The 23,186-nt window shown below is 47.8% G+C and overlaps 1 protein-coding gene across 1 annotated transcript; it reads left to right on the top strand.

Moving 5' to 3' along the window:
* The first annotated feature begins 723 nt into the window (after positions 1-723).
* Positions 724-22,681, top strand: BAG3 (BAG cochaperone 3). Its single transcript, XM_080912146.1, has 4 exons — positions 724-1,166; positions 16,317-16,646; positions 17,940-18,341; positions 21,387-22,681. Exons 1-4 carry the CDS (start codon positions 981-983, stop codon positions 22,194-22,196), a joined length of 1,728 nt encoding a protein of 575 aa, XP_080768272.1. The 5' UTR covers positions 724-980; the 3' UTR covers positions 22,197-22,681.
* The last annotated feature ends 505 nt before the right edge of the window (positions 22,682-23,186 follow it).

Here is a 23,186-nt window from a genome sequence, read left to right as displayed (position 1 = left end):
CGATTGCCATTTAAACAAACAAAATTGCAGGGTTTGGTTTGATTGCTCCTTAATTTCCAAATCAGAGTCCACCTTTACCACTGAAAACAAAACCAAACAAATCCCAGGGATTATATATTGTAAGGCTAGTCCCTGAGCAGAAGTCTGTGGAGCAGAGAAGGCCAAGAGCACAAAGCTGTCACTCCAGCCCTTCAGTTTTCCAAAGCAGGCAAGTGAGTTTCCACAGCACTTTCTTTTTGTTGTGACATCAGATCAGCATTCCAGAACTCCTTGGGAGAAGTCCTAAGGCCTTTGAGGGAAAAAGTTATTAAAAACGTCACTGCAGGACGCCAGCGTCACTGAGTATTAGGGTACTTGGGAGTGGGGAAAGAACTAGACTTTCCGAGTTTAAAGATGATTTAGTCCTTACACAGAGGTGGGGCCCCAGATGTCAGCCCTTGGACTGCCAGCTCTGGGACACCCCACGAGGCAAAAAGGAGTGGTGAGGAGTCCGGAGACAGAAACCAGCCAGGGAGCAAAAGGACACCGGTGCGCGTCCACCAGGCGCGAGGCGCACAGGCCCTGGGCCGCACTCAGGACATGGGTAGGGAGGGACAGCCAAGAAGACTAAGAAAAGGAGGGGCGGGTGACAAATCCCCGCCTCCAATCCCTCCTACGGTCCCGCCCCGCCGCGATTATAGCCGATGACTCAGGGCGGAGCTCCGCATCCAACCCAGGGCGGCCGCCAAGTTCTCTGGATGGGACCAGAAGTTTCTAGCCGGCCAGTTGCTGCCTTCTCTTTATCTCCTCCTTCCCTTTTGGCAGCTAGGAGGCTATTTCCAGACACTTCCACCCCTCTTCGGCCACGTCACCCAGTCCTTTAATTCATAAAGGTGCCCGGCGCCGGCCTCCCGGACACATCGGCTGTACAGAGGTGCCCGCACTTCACGACCTTGTGACCCGCGCCCTAGCTCTGCGCCCCGGGCGGACCCCAACTCAGCATGAGCGCCGCCACCCAGTCGCCTGTGATGCAGATGGCGTCAGGCAACGGAACCAGCGACCGAGACCCCCTGCCCCCGGGCTGGGAGATTAAGATCGATCCGCAGACCGGCTGGCCCTTCTTCGTGGACCACAACAGCCGCACCACGACGTGGAACGACCCGCGTGTGCCCCCCGAGGGCCCTAAGGTGAGTCGAGCTAGCCGTCTCACCTCGACGGCCTAGTTTAGCCAGGGCTTCGGGAGTCACCCCACCCTGCGCCCTGCTGCGCCAGGACAGCCCCTAACCATATCCGCCCAAGACGGGCGTCGGGCCCCCCGGAAAGCCTCGGGCGGGGTGGCCTTGGACGGTAGCCAGCGAGGTGCGACCCGCTCGGTGACATCGGGTGGTTTTTCACAGCCTCTTGCGAAGGGCGAAGGGCAAGTGGTGGCCTGAGCTGCTGTGCGCCGGGTCCCAGGGAAGGACGACCGGCCTGATGAGTGGCTGAGGCCCAAGCCAGGCCCCGCCGCCGCCTCTCTGTCCCGCATGTCCGGTACTGAGACCCTCGGCTCCCTCCCGTGCTGGTGGCGCATGGCCAGGTTTGCAAGGTTGCTGAATGGAGTCCTGTGAGGATTTCACCTTCAAGTTCAGAACTTAGTTGAGGGTTATCTTGACTTTACTGGATCTTAGGCATAGAGTGACTCAGGAGGCTCGAGTAACTAAGTTATTTTCCTCCGTTAAACTTATTATTACTGGTTGAAACTGCTTTCAGTTAAAGGGTATTCTGATACTACTGCACTTTTCTTTTTCTTTCACTTTTAAAAAAGACACTCTTTCTGACAGCTTCAAAACTAGAGATCGGATATCGTATCGCCATACTTAGCCATTGACTTAAGACATTGCCTCACACTGGAGAGAAAGAGAATTTAAACGGACGGCGTGATTCCTTGTTATTGTCGTTTTTTTTTTCAAATACTGGAGATTTGTTGCCAGAAACAGCTGAGGAGTCTTGTGAACAGCGCGTGTACATATGCTTCATTTACATATGTATTCGGACTTGTGTACTTCAATGTCAAGAGCAAGAAATTTTGAAAATACAGGTTTGGATCGAAGCCTGGCCTGGTTCGGGCCTGTCATCCCAATCCAGGAGGCTGACGCAGGAGGATCTTGGGTTCAAATCTAGCATAGGCTGTATAACCAGAGTCTATCTCAAAAGTAATTAAATTTGAAATGAAACTAGCCTGGGTTGTAAAATAAGACCCCCATCTTTAAAACACAAAAAAACCCAACCAATTAGATTTTGAACGAAGAGCTAAAATTACAAACTTAGGTAAGATTTTTGTTTTGTTTCGTTTTCTCTGTGTAGTGTTGGCTGTTTTGGAACTCACAGAGATCCTCCTGCCTCTGTCTCCTGAGGCATGTACCATCACCACCTGACTAGGTAGGATCTTTGAAAATAAAATTAACAGAAGTAATATGTAGTGTACTGTTCTGTAATGGTTTATGTAAATTTGATCTTTTTTAAATGAAAAGTTTGGAAAAAATAAATACACATTTAAAAAATAACACTGGGTGGCAGAGGCAGGTGGATCTCTGAGTTCAAGACCAGCCTGGTCTGTAGAGAAATGTTACCTCAAACAAAACAAAACAACAAGAAAAAAAGATACTCTAACTTAAGTGCTTTCTGGAAAAAAATGAAAGCAGCGAAGAGTTTATATATTATTTGATATTTTCAAAAACTCACCCAATTAAAAATGCTTTATAAGTCATTATCTTAGAAAATTCTAGTTTCAGTTTTATGTGTACGGCAGTAGGGATCTAACCCAGGACCTTGGTTTTCCTTACAACCATTGCTACTTTAGTATCCAGCAGTGAGCCACATACTTGGCAGTTTGCATTTACAAGGAATTAATTGTATATTTATTTCTGGAAATTAGTACTACTAGAGGCTGTAATTTGGGGTGGACATAATTGCATGTATCTTTGTGTGTGTGTGTGTGTGTGTGTGTGTGTGTGTTTCATCCATTACTGAGTAAAAGGTTCTCTTTTGAAACTAACCGTCTTCAGACTACTATGGGAAGTAGAAGCCATACTCAGAAGAAATACACTGTAGTGTGATGTATTTCAAAGTTTCCTTCTTATAGATACAGGCACAGTTTCAGCCCTCTGGCACCCTGCACTGGGAGTGAGGATCAAGTTTGAGCATATGCATGCTGGTACTTAGTCAACATGTTGGGATTTGCTGTAGCCACAAATGCTTTAGACTGGATTTTCATAAATCTGTGTGAGATTTTTTTTAAAAAAAGGGAATTAACATTGCTTTTATCAAGCAGAAAGTGCAAAATATTAAATCAGACGGGAAAAAAATTTGAAAATTTTACCACTATAGTTTTAAACTTGAAAGGTTCTTAACAGTGTTTCCCTTCCTTCTGTATAAGGAAATGCAGAGAATTCACGTGTGTTCCTGAAGGTCACCCATCTAGCACCAGTAGATAGCAAAGAGAGGGGCAAGTGGACTGACCAGTTAGAAGAGGCTGTTCAGAGTGGCTTGAGTTTTTATGACTCTGAAGCGTGCTGACCTCTGGCCTGTGCTAGCCCAGATTTTGGTGTAGGCCGTGACTAACTCAGAAAGGTTTCCTTTACCAGATTAATTACTTGGGATAGACTTGCCAGCTTAGTACCAACGCACAAATAGAAAATGAGCATTTCAGTGAAGGAATCAGATCCCTCGAGCCGCCGCTTGCTTTGATTCTGGGCCTCACTGCTTTTAAACCCGTGCACTGGTTGTCACAGAACTTCTCTCTGACTGGGGCAGTTTCCCTCACTGCAGGCTACCAACTGGGAAGATCTTTAATATTCTTGGGTGTTTGTTTGTTTGTTTGTTTCTTGGGACAGGGTTACTCTATGTAGCCCTGGCTATCCTGGAACTCACTCTGTAGACCAGGCTGGCCTAGAACTCTGCCTTCTGAGTGCTGGGATTAAAGGCATCAGTCACCACTCCCTGGCAACCTTTAATAGTTTATATTAGAAACAGGCTTTATTTTTATGTATATGTATGTTCATGTGCTGTTAGGGCCCAGAAGGGTGTTAGATTTCCTGGGGTTGGAGTTACAGGGGGTTGTGAGCCAACTTGTGAATGTTGGGACTCAAACTCACTTCAGTCCTTTTGGAGAGCAGAAAGCGCTTCTAAATGCTGAGCCATCTCTCTAGCCCCGAAATAGTTTTTTTTTTTTTAAATTAATCAGGGAGGTCCACACCAGCTGAGATCCCTTCTATAGAGAGGTTAGTGTTCACTTTGGAGTCTAGAGATGCATGGGCCTTTGTGGCCTCTCCCCAGCATCTCTCTTCCATGAATAAACAGAGGCCAGGTACTCCAGAGTGCTGGTCTCTTACTAGGCAGACCATCTTGGAACAGAGCTGTTCACCTCTGTGGATCTGGGGACTCACCATCCTGGCAGTCTCCAGGGTTTTGGTTCTTAATTCAGTCTAATTTAGTGTCTATGCAGCAGAGCACACATCATGGCATATACGTAGAGGCGAGAGGACACCTTGGTGGGAGTGTCCACCATGTGGAATTTTGGGTGGAATTCAGCCCTCAGGCATGGTGGTAGGTGTCCTTACCCACTATGCCATCTTTGATGCCCTCCAGGGGGACATTTTAAGAATACACACCGAGGGGCTGGGAAGGCGGCTCAGCAGTTAATGGCACTTGCTACTCTTGTAGGGGACCTGGGCTCACTTCCCAGCATCCGCATCAGGTGGTTCACGCCAGTTTCAGGGAACCTGATGCACAGACATATGTAGATACTTGCACATAAAATAAACATAACAAATCTTTTTTTAAAATGCACATTGTAGTTACTTGGCCCATTCTATTCCCACTTCATGTTGAATCAAATTGTTCAGAAGGGGACTCAGAAATATGCTCAGGGGGCTTTCTGGTGATTTTGGTTCAGCCATATTGTCCTTGAAAGCCACAGTGGCCCCTGATCCCATTCGGCACACAGGGAGCCTCCTGCTTCACATCGGGCCTGCCAACACTCACCGGGCCTGACTGCTGGAGGTGACTCAGGGTGTGCTACGCCTAGGGTGCCTAGATACCCAGCACCGTGGCTGTGTCAGGAGACTGACCTCCACCCCAGGCTGTTGCCTCCCTCCTGTCTTCCGGCATCTCACAACCACTCTGTTTTTAATTCTGTGAAGAGAGTGTCCTTTCACAGAAAATTGGAGATGTCTTTGAGTTATGATTGGAGTGGTAAGACCCATTTATTCTACTTCAGGCTCAGCAGAGCCTCCTGTTAGCTCTCAAAAGATTAGGTCATTTTGCTCTTTCTACATTGATCACTGGCCGCTGCGCCTCTTAGCTCTTTCCCCTCCTCGCCTTTCCAGCAAGCTGCAGCCAGGGCTGGAAAGTGGTTTGGTGGGGAAGGATCAGGAGCACAGCCGTGCCTCAGAAGGGTGTTCATCCAAGACCTTCATTTTCCCGCTAAAGAACAGCCTGTGTGTTTGTTTGGCTTGCACAAGAACTAACTGCACCTCCCAGGACACAATTTGTCCCCCATTTTGTGAAGTTGGTTTGCCCTTTATGAGGGTAGACTGTGTACACAGGAGAACTGTGGCTGTGTTTGACATTAGCCAGGACTGGGAAAGCTTAAAATGTTGGATGCTGTCAGGGCTGGTGGTGAGTCAGAAAGCGTCATACCACCCGCGAGGCTTGATTAGCACTGTCCCGCTTTCTGGAATGGCACATGGTTTCCTTATATAAACTACTCTACATGTTTATTGCTGTTTGTCGACATTTCATATTTTTTTTTTTGTTCTGGTATCTTCCAATCCAAAGTAGGAAATCGATACATGATCGAAACCTGGTTTTTTTTTTCCCCTTCATGTTTTAATTTGGTCATAAATATATAAGAGGCCTTAGGTAGAAGAGCTGGGAGCTTACACACAGGTCTTGCTTCTCAAGAGCCTTGGAGATTTCAGTATTGATAGACTGAGTATCCATGTAGGCCTGACTGCTGCTCCTCAGCCCCCTCCCCTTGCTCTGCACATAAATCTACCGCTGCCTCGGACCTGAGGGACTCCTTCCTAGCCAGGCATCAGATCTTGGCACTTTGCACATACAGAAGCTGAATTGTGTCCGTCACCTGGCACACATGATTTATTTTATTTTTGATAGCTGGTGTTACAAAGTCCTCCCTTATTTCTATGAAAAAAAAATATTTTGGGGGCTTTGGTAGCTTTAGAGGAAGCCAAGCAGTGCAGTGTGTGTGTGTGTGTGTGTGTGTGTGTGTGTGTGTGTGTGTGTGTGTTTAAAAACCTTGTCTCTTTAAGTACTCCAGATAGCTCTCAGAGGTAGAAACTATTGCATGATGCAGAAGGATGCATGGATGTGGCTCCGTAGACAGGCTGGCCCGGCGTTCCTGCTCCTGGTCCTGTAGAAGAGTCAGACATGTTACCCGTTTCAGCTTTCAGACCAGAAGCCTGCTCTGGATAGACTGGATGCTGCTCTAGTTTGGATCTCTTTTCTGAGTGGTGGGCTCTCTTGTTTTGCCCTTTTTGGCTCAACCCTGCTGAGCATGCCAGGTAGAGTCTGTTCCTTCTCAGCAGTCTTGCTTTTGCCTAGCAGAATCTATAGACACAGGACAATGTCCCGATGGAGTATAAACACAAAGTGGGTCTTTAGAAGCCCTTTGGTAATCCCTCCATGTTGTCCCTAGGCTCCCAGATGTCCCCCAGAGGCTTGTCCTGTTAGTCACTTTCTGAATGGTCTTTCTGTACAAAGGTCAGTGCTGACTCCTGAATCCATCCTTACAGCCCTGGAGAGGCTGTTTTGTTCCCATTCGTGACACAGCATCTTCATCAGGTCTGTAGGAGGGGGCTGGGAGCCGGCAGCAGCCAGACACTGCAGATCCGGAGCTGAGCAGACAGCATCCGTGGCCCTGGCAAAGGAGTCTAATTATTTTCTCTTGTGGCTGGCAGTAGGATCAGACACCCTGCATACAGAAATTCTTTACTGTCTATCCAGAACCACAGAGAATCACAGACTTCTACCTGTCTGCATCCGAGGAGCTAGGTATACCCCACCAGTTTTCCTGAGTTCCCAGTATAGGGCAGGGTCCTTTGAACTAAGACTTCCTACTGAAAATTCCTCAGCATTCTCTTGAAAAACAGTTCTTCCTACACCAAAAGAACTTCATCAGTATTTGTCAAAGTAGCAGTGTGATCCCTGCCTCCCACCCCCACCCCCGCCACTCGTTTATTTAGGAAATTTTTACTTGGTCACTGAAAAAGTAAGGAATGGACATCTTTGAAAGGCAGATGGTGGGAGAATTTTACAGCAGTTGAGTGTGTGGAAGGAAAGTCATTGGGGCTTTGCCTTCTGGGTTAGGTTACCAAGCTGTTTACATTCAAGCAAGGCCCCCTCATCTGAGGTGCAGCTGGAATGTGTCCCTCCATAGCACCCCTGTGCCTGGTGATGGTGAAGTCTTCAAGCCAGGGTGACTCAGACTGGAGCCAGAAGTCTTTGCTTGCTGGTCCTGTCTTGGCTGGGCCAGTGACTCAGCACCGAGCTGTCGCTCCCTGACTTGGAGCACATCCAAACTGGATGTTTCAGGTCTGAGCCTCAGCCCAGGAAGAGACAGATGCTGCTCCTCTTGCTCCTCCCCCGCCCCAGGAAGATGAAGGGTTTGGAGGGGTCTCACATAAATGTCAACACACAGCATCCCTGGAGTGGCAGGCAAATTCTAGGGAGCTATATGTCCAGCCTGGGTTCTGGAGATCTCGAGCAAACTGCGTGCTCTCCACTAGCACTTTCTTCTGTAAGTGCCACCCTTGCAGGGTTGAGACTCAAAAGAGATAGATAGTGCGTGGAGTGTGCTTCTTTCATAGCTTGACCTGAAGCCCATGCATCCTTCCTAGAGATGTTTACCATGACGTGGAAAGGTCTTTGTAGATAGGCATCCAGCTGACCTTCCCATACAGCAGACCCGGCCATGCGTGAGTCAGACAAGGCCTGAAGTCCTGTCTCGAATTTAGCTGATTCTCTCTTGGTGTCCAGATAGCCTTCGGAACCCTGACCTGGACTTACTGTTCCCCCTTGAGGGTTGCATTTAGGCCCACAGTAACTTGGAACACAGTAGGGGATCAGGTGAAGGCTTCTGGACTTTCTGGAGCCCCATCAGGTCCCTTTGTTTAATAGGTAGGCATGTTGATTTATACCAGGGACAGACAGGAGGAGGGGCACAGCGGTGTGCTGATGGAACTCTTTGTGGCTCAGCCCACTTCCTCAAGAAGAGGTTGTCTGCCTGTTGTCTCTGCAGTCCTGAGAACAGTGTCAGGCAGGAATCAGGAGCCCAGTTGATGGCTAGGAATGAGGGGCCGAGAGCGTTAGTGTCAGAAGAGGCTAAAGGCTCTGTGACAGAGACCATTGTGTTTTCTTTTTGTCTGGAACAAGACCATGGGAAGGCTGTGGAAATGTTCCAGACACAAGGAGGGGCGGTTATTGATCTCTTTAAATTCAGTTTGCTTCCCAGAGTGGAGATTCAGGTACTTTTCCATCTGCATTGATTAAAGCAAATGGTCTTTCTTTTCCTTTTCTCCCGCTAACAGGAAATAAGTACCTGATTTTTTTTTTCCCCTGAAGCTGTGAGTTTAGGAGCCAAGTGTCCCTTGATTGGGCTTCTCCACACAGCTGCGCCCCAGCTTCCCCTGTGACTTGAAGTTCATCCCATTCCTTTATCTGCCAGATGGAATACCAAGGGGGAGTTCCAGGGTTGGGAAAGTGAAGAGGCTGTAGGCAGGCTATGGGTCCCCAGCACTCCCTCCAGCAGCTGCTAATGATTATCCTGGTCCTAGGACCATGTGTGGGCTGCTCTGAGGAATACAGTAAGGATGTTGAGGAGATGCCAGCAGATGCTCTGCTCCCAGGCCAACCTTCACTCAGTTTGAGGATGTGTGAGGGAGCCATGTTCCATGCATATGCATGCTGTTTCCGAGCAGGGAGGTTTTCTGTGTGTAAGCTCCTCCCCCAAGTAGCTGACTAGCCTCTTTGAAAGAAGAGGGTCCAGGGCTAAAGTTTTTAGGGTACCCAGTTGGTTCTCAGCATAGACAGTGGCATTCTTGCTAACTAGATTCTAAAGACTGAGACAAAAGGGCTTCCAACTCTAACAGACTCATTACCAATCTGATAGAGCCACCTGGAAACCGGGTTTTGTAATGCTAGGCCCAGCCTCCTAGTCCATCAGAAACTGGAACAAAGGCACATGATTGTGTAGGGCAGGGAGTCCTTAGTGTTTACAAAGACTTTCTCATGCCTTATTCCATCACATCTTTCAGAAATAACCAATTGAGGTGGCACGTGTCTAATCCCTGTGCTTGGGAGATAAGAGTCAGGAAGATTACGAGTTCAAGACCATCCTCTTGAACATAGCAAGTTCAAGGCCAATCTGAACTATGTGAGAATCTATTTAAAACACAACAATAAAACACATTAGAACTCCCTGAAAGGTAAGGGAATTTTGTGGGTGGGAAGCTGAGTCTGTTATAGTAAATTATTTCCAAGGCTGATGAGCTACAGGGAAGAGTTGGAGCCCAGGATGACAGCTTAATAGACCAGGGCTCAGGCCGATGTTTATGTTTATGTAGCTACAAAGACAAGCACTACAGGTTTCATGCTCTAAAACATAGGGACATCCCTTCTACTGATCCTAGGATAGTGTTTCTATTTGAATAACTGGCATATCAGAGCAGGCCTCTAATCACTTGTGACTCATGGGGACTTTTGTGGCAAACACAGACCCTACTATCTTGTTTTTATTATATATGTGTTGTGAGCGTATGTTAGTGCATGTGCGTCCACTCACTTGCAGAGGCCATAAGAGGGCATTAACTCCCTTGGAGCTGGAGTTACAGGCTATTGTGTGACACTAAATGTGGCTGCTGGGAACTGGACCCTGGTCCTCTGCAGTAGCAGTACAGACTCTAACTGCTGAGCCATCTCTTCAGCCCCATGACCTTTTTTGACTTACCAAGAGAACAAAACCTATCTCGTTGGAAGTGCTGTGAGTGGGCTTGTGTGGCGTGTGGGGCTTACTTCTTATTCCGAATTTCCTCCAGATCTCTTAAAGCCCCAGAAGTGGTAGAGAGCCAGTGTTACAACTCAGGGGGAACTGGGAATTATTTTGAGCATGGATGCTTATGTATTACACTGATAATAAGACCTTTATGTGGGCCTCTTGAGCCACACAAAAGGCTGTGCTGGGTTATTGAAGCTCAGGTGTCTGTGGAGGTGAAAGTTCTGTTCTGTGGTCCGAGCCAAGCCGCTTCATTTCCTCCCAGCTCCTGACTCCACCGGGAGTTCCACAGTGTCTCTTTCAAGCCTCTGTCCCTCTCAGTGGTGTTAGGAGTTCTGAAGCATCGTTAGTGAAACTCAACAGCTGACCTGGGTGAGAGCCCTTCTGGCCTAAAAACCCAGTTAATGGAATCGGTGTTCTACTTAAAACTCCAGAGCTCGAGTTGGAAGTGCCACTCACCGCCATTGCTGCTGTTACCATGGTAACGGGAGCTGTGGTTTGTAGGCTTCAATCCAGTTTCCATTCTGTTCTGGGTTTTTTTTCCTTGTTTTGTTTTGTTGTTGTTTGTTTTCAAGCCCACTTTGTTAAGAGCCAGAGTTATTAAGCCCATTACCAGGGTTTGGAGAGCCACCTACTCAGCATTTAGGGAACCAACTCTTCATGTTGTCTGTGAAAATGAGTGTGTCAGCTCATGGTTTTCTGAACACCTCTCTAACAGGTGCCCAAGAGCTGTTCCCAGCATGCTTCTAAAATATGAGGACAGGGTGGGCTTGATCCTTGTCTTAATTTGGGATATATATAAAACTCTGGGGTACTTTGAGTTCTTGCAATTTCTGACAAATTCAGGCATGCTCATGGTAGCATGACCATAGGTGAGTTCTAGCAATTTCTAGCATACCTCAGATCCTTACTTTATGCCAGCCCCCCTAGGCCTTCTCACCGCAGTCAAAGAAGACATGCTTAGGATGGAGGTAGAGCCTCCATTATTTTTATTTTTCCTGGGTACTCTATTGTCTCTGGCAGTCTGGAAGCCAATACTTGGTAGACTATTCCTGGGCCACCCCCAGATTTTATAGCTAAGAAGCAGGTGTCTGAGGAGGGCATGTGAACTGCTCACGTAGCACATGGGTAGGGCAGGAGGCAGGCTTAGTGCAGTCTCCTTGTCAGTAATTTTGCATTTATTGCAGACCTGCAGACAAGCCCAATGCTCACCAAACTCAGCCCCTCTCTAGGCTTTCTCTAATAATAATGTCCTGTGCCTTTTAGGGCACATTCTGTCTCACTTGGTATTGATTTTTTCCCCTTAATTATTATTCTGGCTTTCTCTTGGAGTTGTTTGGTGCCCTTAGATAGCCTCAGGATTTTAATGCAATATGCAAACACCAGTAAAATTAACACATTCATTTATCAGTTAATGTAGTCAGATAAGAAAGTCAGACCCTGAGGCTCTCATTTCCTAATTAGACTTTGTATGTCTTCTGGACGTCCTCAGCCAAAGATAAGAATAACTAGCTTGGTCTGTGTGGAGGGAGAGATTCACCAGTGTCTGCTTGATAGCTGTGCTCGTGTCCTGTCCCTATCATGTGACGTCACAAGAACCGCTGCTCCCAATCCAGACAGAAAAGATTCCTGGGGTCCACGGTTGCAGTTAGGATGGTAGAGAGGGTGAGTCACACCAAGAGCAGACCTTGCTGTGGCTGAAATGGATATATTATTGACCTGTCCTGTGAATTCAGTTAGCTTTTCCAAACATTTTTCTCCCCCAAACAAAACCCCACAGAGGGATAAAGGGGAGCCTAGAACTTCTGGGCACACACTCTCAGTGACGATGATGGTTCTCTATCAGTTGGTATGTGTGGTGACTAATTCACACCGATCCAAGAAACTAGGAACTAGAAGGGAAAGCAGCCTCAGGCCAGGCTTACCTGGATGGCCATCTCTGCTTTATAGCTAATGCCACTCAGCCCGCCATTTTCGATTGACATCTTGGAGTCAGCTCGAAGATCAGCATCTTGGTGGAGGCTCCCACTTCTGCTCATGTACTTTCAGACACAGAGGACTCCCTGCTTCCTGCTTGCTTCCCTTCCCATTCCTGCCCTGCACCTCGAGTCCTCACTGGTCTTTCATTTCTCTCTAGGAGATTTGGTGTGCCTCAGTTTCTCCTTTTCTCCCACACCTTCATTTCTTCTCTTTGTCCTGTTAGAAGCATCTGTTCATCACCGCCTTCCTCCCCGGACTCAGACCTACCACTTCTGGAAAGACTGAGGTCGTGTGTTGCTTCTCCTGTTTAGGTCCCTGTGTGAGATAGATGGGCCTTCCTCTCCTTCCCCTTTGCTTTTTCAGCTGAGGTACAAAACACAAATGAGCTGCTTAAGATGCAAACTCTTCAGTGCCTTTGATATAGGGGCTCCCACCATCAGGCCTGACCGTGACGGGCATAAAGCTGGTGGAGTGGGTGAGCTATGACAGGGGTGGGCAGTAAGGGCCTGCAGAAGAGTGTAGAATTTGTGTGGGGGTGTTTACATACCCAGGAATATACACCACCTAGATACAGAAAATATTCTCATTAATTCAAGGTTCCTTCCATACCCTTCCAAGCCACTTTCATAGATGACCTGCAGATTTCTGTCACCATCAATTTGATTTGTCTTTATGGTATGTCTTATAAAACTTATAAAACTTCCCCCAAGGGCTCTGGAGTTATGACTACCTACTGCTTTTCCGGGACTCACTTTCAGTTTCCAGCACCTATGTAAGGCACTTTACAACTGCCTGTAACTCCAGCTCAAGGGGATCTGATGCCCTCTTCAGGCCTCCCACATAGTCAATATTTTTTAAAAGCCAGGTGTGGCAGTGCACACCTTTAATCCCAGTACTCAGAGGCAAGTCAATCAGAACTCTGAGTTCGAGAACAGCCAGAGCTACACGGAGAAACCTCAAAACAAACAAACAAACAAAAACCTCAGGCATGGAGAGATGACTCAGCAGTTAAGAGCACTGGCTGCTCTTTCAGAGACCAGTGATTTATTCCTAGCACCCACGTGGTGACCCACGACTGTTTGTAACTTCAGTCCCTGAGGATCCAGTGCTTTCTTCTGGTCTCTGAGAATACTATGTACCCATGATACACATTCATGCAAGAAGCACAAACTCTAAAACATTTATAAAAAACAGAAAGTCAGGCCTGTAGTTTTGTACCCCGACGGCTCAAAATCTGAGGTCAGCCAGGCTACATGTGAGGTCCTGTTGCAAACAGCCTCATCATAGTTCTGTAGGGTGCTGTGGCCTGCTTTCTCTTATAGAAAAGAAAATAAATTCTTACAGGGGATTTATTTATCCATGCTCACTGTTAATTAATGGTAGTAGAAATGAGCTTGGGGTTGGAGAGATGGCTCGATGGTTTTGAGAACCGACTGCTCTTCCAGAGGTCCTGAGTTCAATTCCCAGCAACCACATGGTGGCTCACAACCATCTGTAATGAGATCTGATGCCCTCTTCTGGTGTTTCTGAAGACAGCTATGGTGTACTTATATATAATAAATAAATAAATCTTTTTAAAAAAAAAAAAAAGAAATGAGCTTGAATCCTAGCTCCCCTGTGGGACAGTCCCGCATTTCTCTTGTACCTCAACCACCCTGCTTTTCAGGTGTTTCCTGTGTTCTATGCATTGATTTGTCTAGTTTTTGAACAGGATCTCATATAGTCCAGGCTGACTTCAAACTCAAGATGTAGCCTGAGATGACCTTGAACTTGTGATCCTCCTGCTTCTACCTCCTAAGTGCTAGGGTTGTATATGTACACCACTGTGCCTGGTTCAAGTGATAGTTGAACCCAGGCTTTCCTTGCATGCTAGGCAAACAGTCTACCAAGTGAGATACATTCCTTTAACGTGTCTTATAAGTTCCTTATTCACAAGGGTCATATCTTGTTGATGATCCCTGGGATCTATCTGATGTTCACCAGAAGTTGTAGGTGAGGCTAGCTCAGGCCTTCTAGGTGCCTGGCTCTGAAGAGTAGGTAGTGACTGAGGCTCTCTGTCCATGGCCAGAACAAACAGTAAACTCCAGATAGTACCCCAAAAACATACAACAGGATTGTGGAAAATCTGATTTCAGCTGGAAAGACGGGTCCTGTCCCCCAAGAGTAGACACTTTGCCTAGAAAATATGTTACAACAAAATTCTTTGTTGTTTCTTGCTCGGGTTCTTTTCTCTGTGTGAGGCCTGGATCTACTCCCAGCTCTTGGGTGACCTGAGAGTTCAGCAAGCTAAAATAATGCTGATGTCCTGAGCACGTGGGTATTCTAATCTGAGAGTACCAAGTGCCTGTCTGCCCCTCTCCCCAAGGACACAGTGACACCCTTGCCTTTTCTGTATTTTGGAGGCTCTCCAGGGGCAAGGTCTCAGCAGGAGAGAGGCACATAGGCCTGAAAGGGGCACATTCCAGAGCCAGCCACCTGGTGTCCAGACCTGTATACAGATATAAAACATGGAAGAATTCATGGTCTTTTCAGTCAAAATGCAAACCAATCCTCAGGGTCTGTCCTTAGCCTTTGCCCAGTTCTGCAGCTGTAGAAATGAACGCCCTGAGCTCACAGATGCCCAGCTTTTGACATTTGTTGCCATTTGGAGAGCTACCTCACTGAAAAAGACTCATTCTCCTAAACACCAACCAAGCTGGATTTGTACAAGTGACGCAGCACAGCTCCCCTTGTCTGTTGAGGGACTCTCCTGTTCAGGAGACAGTTGGAGGCTGAGTTGCACAGCCTCTGGTTGGAAAGAGATGTCATTACCCAGTGAGTGGCTGACCGGCCTCAGTGTCTGAAATAAGATCTGCCCAGAGGTACATCTGGAACTTGGCCTTCTCAAGGGTCCCAAAATAGCCAAGCCTCTAAAGGGACAGCTTCGTGAGAGGACACAAGAAGGACCCCCAACTGTTCTTGGCCTAAACAGGGTTTATTGTATCAAAGAGGAAGAGGTTCTGTAGTGCTTCCTTAGAGCGTGTCAAGGAAGTTTATTGGGACCACTGAGACAGCCCACTGCTGCTAGTGTAGGTAGAGATGAGCTCAGCTCCTTGTTGAGCACAGATAGAGCACAGTGGGACATGTGGATAGAATAGTATTCTAAGGGGAAAGCTGATCAAAGGCAAAGGGGATTCTAACCAAGCTGACCTAACTGCCAGGAGTGATGGACAGACATCTGGGGAGGATAGGGGGTGGATAGAGTGGGGATATCCACAATGGTGGGCTAGGAGTGAGAAGGCTTTGTTTGACTTGATTTTGCAGTTCTTTTTCATTAGCTGGATTTTACAAGGAAGCACACAGATGGGCCTAGGAGAAAGCCCAGTAAGTAGTCTTGCTGTAAAGTTCAGCCAGGCGGAGACTCTTAGGAGTTGGCCTTGTAAGACTGGCATGGGTAATCCCCAGGTTTTGTTCTCCTCACCACTTCTGCATTCCAGTGTATCTCCCTTTCTTGCTGCTTGTTCTAAAAATAATCCCAAGATGATAGCCCCTGACACACACACACACACACACACACACACACACACACACACACACACGGGGGGGGGGGAGCGCATATATATAAAGAACAGAGCACACAGAAAGCACACACACAGAGCATACACAATACACAGACAACACAGTCACACAGCACACACATACACACAGAACAGAGCACAGACCACATACACACACAGCATATAAGCATACATGCTTTTCCAGAAAGATTTTCAAGTTCCATTCTGTGTTGATCCAACACAAGCCGTGCAGATGCTGAGAGGTTTGCTGCTGCAGTTTAGTAGCTGGAGTTGAGTTCCTGGGATCATCTAGCTTCATGTCTGCTGTCTACACTGCTGTCACCCAGGGGGGGGGGGGGAAACCTGTCTTGCCACTGTGGGAAACAGACCTCTCTTGTACTTCAAATTGATACTTTGACTTCTTGGTGTGCCTCCAGACAGGTTTTATTATATAGCGCCAACCAGCCTGGATCTCACTTTATAGACCAGAACGGCCTCAGAGTCACAGAAATCCTCCCACTTCTACCTCTCAGGTCCTGGCATACAAGGCATGACCACCATTCTCAGTCCCCCTACACCTTAAAGTGTCGATCACACAGTAGACTGGGAATCTGGAGAAAGCAGAACCAGTGAAGAGGTCTGGCCCGCTGTGCTCAGCTAGCTTGGCTGAACTGTGAAGCCCAGGTCACTCAGGAAGATCAGAGCCCCTCAGCACCACCTTCTTTTCAGGGGCCTCTCTAACCAGTCTTTGGTTTTCTCCTTTATGCTAGGAAACCGCATCATCTGCCAATGGCCCTTCCCGTGATGGCTCCAGGCTGCTGCCCACTAGGGAAGGCCATCCCATGTACCCCCAGCTTCGGCCAGGTTACATTCCCATTCCCGTCCTCCATGAAGGCTCTGAAAACCGGCAGCCGCACCTTTTCCATGCCTACTCCCAGCCTGGGGTGCAGCGATTTCGAACCGAGGCAGCAGCTGCCGCTCCGCAGAGGTCCCAGTCTCCTTTGCGTGGGGGCATGACAGAAGCCACCCCAGCAGATAAACAGTGTGGACAGGTGCCGGCAGCTGCAGCATCTCAGCCCCCGGCTGCCCATGGACCTGAGGTAAGAGACCCAGAGCCCCACTTTGTGCTGGGCCAGAAACCTACATGGTAGTACACAAGACTCATGGCCCGCTGCTTCAGTGGTTCTTGCCGTAGCCATGGTTGACTCAGATTGTCCCCGTATCTCACACCTGTATTTTTCAGGTGGCCAGAGATCACATGGCTTCTTTTTGTAGTAGAAGAATTGTTACCAACAGGGTAACTGCATGATCAAAATGCAGAGGCAGAGGCCTCACAGCTTTGAGTAACTGCCTGGCTTCCTACATCAGTGTTCCTATTCACAAGGGGCTCTCTGCTTCAGAGAGAGCTCTGAGTTACTCTGTTCGGTCCTTTCCGATGGGCATCAACCATTTGGACCTATGCTGGCTGGGGTTGAAATCAGGATGACACGCATTTCTGTCTTCAGGGGTGTGCCATTAAATTAAATCCAGCATTAAGTCGGAAGGGCAACAGCTTTAGGCTTGAACCCCGACATTCACCATTTCCAGGTTTGTTAGTGAAAGAGTGTTGCTCACTCAGTTCTGAGCTGAGGTTGTGGCCAGCAGACCGGGTAGGGTTGCTAAGTAGTTATGCCTTCCTTTTTCATCCTCCTAGCTACAGCCCATCCTCTGGGTCGATTGGCATTGTTCTCAAGGATGAGCCCTCATTTCCTGATTGTGTTCACTTTCACCATAGTTAATGTGGAATACTGGAAGCCTCTCCTTTCTTGGAGATGTGTTTCCTACGTCTGTAACGTTTCTCTAGTGCAAGTCAAAACAACACATCGGTCAGAGATCTTAGAAAACGTAAGCCAACAAGGCCATTAGTAACGAACCACCTGAAGCGCCATCTTCCTCACCGTCTAGAAGATAGATCAGAAGGGAAAGGGAGCTGGCCTGCACCCAGACACGGGCGGCTCCCAGATGCTTCACTGTATTCTCCAGCAAGAGGTTAAGCGGAAATAAGGAGACATTTCAATAACAACAAACACGGCAGCCCACACCCTTCCTGTGCATGCTGCTGCCTGCCAACGCACAGGCACAGATGCAACCAGTTAATCCTCAAAGCAACCCGTGAGGTGGGCAGGCAGGCTGTTCTCTTCCCATATTTCAGGCAAGTCACAAAGAGCTGTGGAGCTTCCAAGTGTTTGAACCCCGGCCCTTTTATTGATTCCTCATACTTTGAAAATGTTTATAGCAGAAGGGCTTTGGGGGATGTGTTGTCCTAGCCAGGTGGTGTCTGATGGATATTTGGAGTGCCAGGACAGCAGGGTCGTTCATTGATGGCACTGTGCCTCTGCCTTTGTCTCTTGCAGCGATCTCAGTCTCCAGCTGCCTCTGACTGCTCATCCTCGTCCTCCTCGGCCAGCCTGCCCTCCTCCGGCAGGAGCAGTGTGGGTAGCCATCAGCTCCCCAGGGGCTACATCCCCATCCCCGTGATACATGAGCAGAACATCACCCGGCCAGCAGCCCAGTCCTCCTTCCACCAAGCCCAGAAGACCCACTATCCAGCTCAGCAGGGTGAATACCAGCCCCAGCAGCCTGTGTACCACAAGATCCAGGGGGATGACTGGGAGCCCCGGCCGCTTCGGGCCACATCTCCGTTCAGGTCACCCGTCAGAGGTGCATCCAGCCGGGAAGGTTCTCCAGCCAGAAGCAGCACACCGGTTCACTGCCCATCACCCATCCGTGTGCACACGGTGGTTGACAGGCCTCAGGTATGGAGAGTCAATGGTTGACAGAAATACAGATGGCTAAGGCAGGCTGAGAGGTTCTGCAGATGCCCTGGGATTCCCCAAAGCCGCCTCATCAACATAGCACAACTAGAGACAAGCAGAATTCTAGAAGCTGCTGGTTTGTGGTGCAGGACAGGGGCCGTTGAATCTCCAAAAGGCTTTTCCTCAGCCAAAGCCGATCGCCTCCCACTGCAGCCACTCCAGGGGCAGAGGAGCCAGATAATGCTGTCACTCTCACCTGATGACTCTGCTTCTTAAGGTGCACCACACCTTTCCTGGTGTCCCCCTTCCCCCTCACTCCAACCACAGCGTGCTCGCCAGTTTAAGGGGTACGTTGTTTCCCTTTCTCTATTTCTGTTCTACAAGCCATTCTCTTGAATCCTCTGGGCATTTGCTCAGGCTGGACCTGTTCTATAAAACACCAACACAGCCCCTCATCCCTTTGCCTTCTAAGGGGATGCCCACCTAGTCTCTCTCCTAAAGGCAACTCCTTTCCCTTCATGCCTTGAACAAGTTCCTTAGGGTTTAGTCCATGATTGTTCTTCATAGACCAGATAACCCTCTTATCTCATAAGCTCCAAGCCTGACAGCAAGAGACATTGCCTGAGACATTCCCCAACCCCTTCCCCTTTTACAGCAGGATACTGTGGTCCTTGGCTGACACGCTGGTAGACAGTAGTGGAAAGCCATCCTGGTCTGGTGGCTATCATGGGCATGGCCCTGCTCATCCCCCAGTGAAGCTAGAGATGTTACTGAAACCGGACAGCCTGCAGCTCAGAAGCAGGACACGCAATGTCACTGGGCTCCCCGCTGTAACACTGAGCAGCTGGATTTCTCCTTATCACAGTTTTAAAAATGAAATATCCCCATGAGATATTTCCAAAAATCCAAATGTAGAAATGTCTTTCTCTTACAAATAGGTGATATTATTTAAGTTCCCAAAATGGGAAACCCTCAATTTTTTTCTTTCTTTTTTTTTCTTTTCTTTTCTTTTTTTTTTTTTTTTTTTTGGATTTGTATGTGTTGTGCATGCATGTATATTTGGAAACAATTTCAACCTTCCTGGAGAGCTGTAAGACTCCTACAGAGAAGTCCCATGTGCCCTTCACCCCAGTTCACTGCTTTGCTTTGCTTTATTGAGTCAGTCTCTCATACCACCCAGGCTGGCTCTGAAGCTGGTCTATGTGTGAGGAGGATGCCTTTGAACTTCTGATCCTCTGGCTTTCGTTTCTCTAGTGCTGCAGTTACAAGGTTCATGTGGTGCTAGTATCAAACCCAAGGCCTTTTACACACTATTCAAACACTGGCAATTGAGTTACTTCACCAACCCCCCCTGCTGCCCCCAGGAATGTTTGCTCTTCTCACTTTCTGTCACTCCTTTCTCTATCATCTACTTTAACTGCATGAGAATTAACAAATTTACTTATGGATGCTTCAGCAAATATTTTCCCCAAGGAATAAGCCATAGTAGAATGGCCAGGTTCCGGAAATTTAATATTCTTCCAGTAGCATATTATCCAGCTTACCCATCCTCTTTCAGTTTTCCTATCCAGCACTTTCCCATTTTGGGATCTGATCCAGGAGTGCAAACACTGACTTCAGACGTCACTTCTCTTTAGACTCTGGCATGGTTCCTCGGCCTCTCAGTGCTTTCATGACCTTGACATTTCTGAAGAGCAGGGGACACCCTTTCCTAAGTTTATCCTCACACAGCCTTCCACTGCTTTTAAAACCCACAGTGGGACGGCTGCGAGGAGGCATGCCGAGTAGTGAGGGCTGATGTTGAGCAGAACATTTGGTGGAAACAGAGCAGGGCAGTGAAATGGACACCCACTCGGGATCCATCTTTGGATTCAGTAATCCAGGAAGTACCGGTTTGTAGTGAGGATTCCCCTGAGGACTGCCCAAGTTTTCTGTAGTCGGTGAGGGAGTGCCTGCTTCCACCTCTGTTGACCTTGTTCTTTCTAGCCTTTCTTTTACATCCTGTTCAAAGTACTGTTTTTAGAAGCTTTCAAGGACTTAACTTAACCTGAACATTAAGGAAGAACTCTAATTTATATTTTAAAATATGACCTTGACCTTCAGTCCCCTGGAAGGGCTGTGCAGCCAGAGGCCAGTGTAAGGCATCATATCACAACATTGCATCAACATGCAGGGCCTGGATTCTTCCAGGGTTAGCTATTTTGAGCATCTTGCTTCTTTTCAAAAAACAAACAAACAAACGACAAACTGGTCTAAGCAGAAACCAGTAGGCTGTTACAAGTCACGCTGCAAGGGCACTCAGGAGGTGAGACTTCGTACAACAAGACCCGAGGCAGCATCGTGGGCTGAGGGCTGAAATGGAGTGAGTCAGAAATTGCTCTGAGCAAACCCCACTGTGCAGCCAGCATGCTGCTTCGGGTTTGAAAATTGCAGTGGCTTGTTTTTCCTTGCCTGTAAGACTCTCATCTACAGAGAACAAGCAGGTAGCGAGCCAATCACCAGAGGCTTAGCAGATAATTTGGTCACATTCCTGATCAACATCCAGTTTGTATTTTGGTTTGTTGGCTGCCCTTAAAAAGATCTCAATATGGGCATAGAGAAATGGCTCAGCTCTTGATTAGGTTTGGTTCCCAGCACCTGTGTGGGAGTCTCACAACTTCCTGTATGTAGCTCCAGTTCCTGATCTGACTCCCTCTCCTGACTTCCAAGGACATATGACATACATACAGATCACATGTACATAAAAAAATTAAATATTTAAAAAAATATTTTTATGAACGTCATTTTCTAGGCTTTATCCACAGATAAAGAGCTTGTGAGTCTGACAGCTTCTGAGTTCTGTTCCCCGAACCCACAGAGAGGTGGAGGGATGGAATACAAGTTATCCTCTGAGATCCACATTGACACGGCACAAGTGCCTGCAAAAACACAATTAAAAGAGTTATTTCAAATTTTCTTACTTAAAAAAAAAAAGTCTTTGCTTGCTGTTAACTATTAATTATTGCTTTAGACTGTTACTAAAAGTCTGTCCTCTTTTCTCAACAGCCCATGACCCATCGAGAGCCTCCACCTGTCACCCAACCTGAAAACAAACCAGAAAGCAAACCAGGCCTAGCTGGACCAGATCTCCCTCCTGGACACATCCCCATTCAAGTGATCCGCAGGGAGGCAGACTCGAAGCCTGTTGCCCAGAAACCACCTCCTGCTGCTGAGAAAGTTGAAGTGAAGGTCTCCTCTGCCCCAGTTCCTTGTCCTTCTCCTAGCCCCGCCCCTCCAGCTGTCCCTTCTTCCCCCAAGAATGTGGCTGCAGAACAGAAGGCAGCCCCCAGCTCTGCCCCTGCAGAAGCTGCATCCCTCAAATCAGGAGAAGCCGAAGCCTCCTCCCCTAAGCATCCAGGAGTGCTGAAAGTGGAAGCCATCCTGGAGAAGGTTCAAGGGCTTGAGCAGGCTGTAGACAACTTCGAAGGCAAGAAGACTGATAAAAAATACCTGATGATTGAAGAATATTTGACCAAAGAGCTGCTGGCCCTGGATTCCGTAGACCCTGAAGGACGAGCTGATGTTCGTCAGGCCAGGAGAGATGGCGTCAGGAAGGTTCAGACCATCTTGGAAAAACTCGAGCAGAAAGCTATCGATGTCCCGGGTCAAGTACAAGTCTATGAACTCCAGCCCAGCAACCTGGAGTCGGAGCAGCCACTGCAGGAAATCATGGGCGCCATGGCAGCCGACAAGGGTAAGAAAGGTCCTGAAAACGAAGATCCACAAACGGAAAGCCAACAGCTAGAAGCCAAAGCAGCCACCCCTCCAAATCCCAGTAGCACGGCAGACTCAGCTGGCAACCCGGTGGCTCCCTAGTGTCCACTGGGACCGGGCTGTAGAGACTTTTAAGTCGCATGCACTGTGGGTCTTGCAGTCAGCTGGTTGTCATTATTCATAGCCGCTTGGTATGCAGTAACTTGGGTTGGAGGTAAAGCACCAGCAAGGGGGCTTTTCTTCTGTATTCTTACCCGTATAAATAAAGAAGTTGCCTGTTCCAGAAGTCTAACCCCCTGCTTGTTTGAGAGCCCTTTCTGGGCATGGCTTCAGTGATTTAGCCTTGGCTGTGGGCTGTCTTCCTGTTAGCTCTGGACTGAAAGGGGTTTTAGGTTTTGAGGGATACACAGAGTTACCAGAACATGAAACCCGTTTCGATGAGATAACCTTCATCTCGTTACTGAAACATCTAACTTCAGCTACAATGAGATATGCAAGAGCCATAGGAATAGTATATGTTGGAATGGCTTTAATGTTGTTACATTGTTGGGGGGAGGGCAGAAAATAAAGTGATTATATAGCTTTCAGTGGTTTTTGTGGTTTCTAAAAGTTTGAAGAGTGGCAAATAGCATCAAGGTCATTCCAGTGAATGAAGCGAAGACCCCATATAAAAAGCTGGGCACAAATAACCCCACAGGCCTAACGGTGAGCTCTGTGAGAGTGCTCTTGTCTCAAAAAGTGAAGTAAAGAAGAATTGAACTATGTTGACCAATTGGCCTCTTCACACGGATATGCACACACACAAAAACAGAGCAAAACATTGTTCCTGACTTCAGTCAAATGGTGGACACATTTATAAGGCAGTTCTTATCTGGAACACGAGAGGACTTGGGGTTGTGGAATGTGCTTGCTCTGTGCCCCTTCATCTCACCCTATCAACAGCGAAATGCTATATTAACAGTACTTCTACTGCTGGTCCCTGGCCTTAGGCACCACCACAGTGCTGAGATGGTTCACAAGTGCACAAGGAAGCCAGTTCCCATTGCTGCCAAAGTGCTGTGTGGAGTCTGGGTCACTGGGGATTGGAAATGC

The sequence above is a fragment of the Micromys minutus genome (genome assembly GCF_963924665.1).
Source record: "Micromys minutus genome assembly, chromosome: 2".
Lineage (NCBI taxonomy): Eukaryota > Metazoa > Chordata > Mammalia > Rodentia > Muridae > Micromys > Micromys minutus.
Note: the sequence above shows the minus strand (reverse complement) of the source record. Positions and strands in the feature narration are given on the sequence as shown.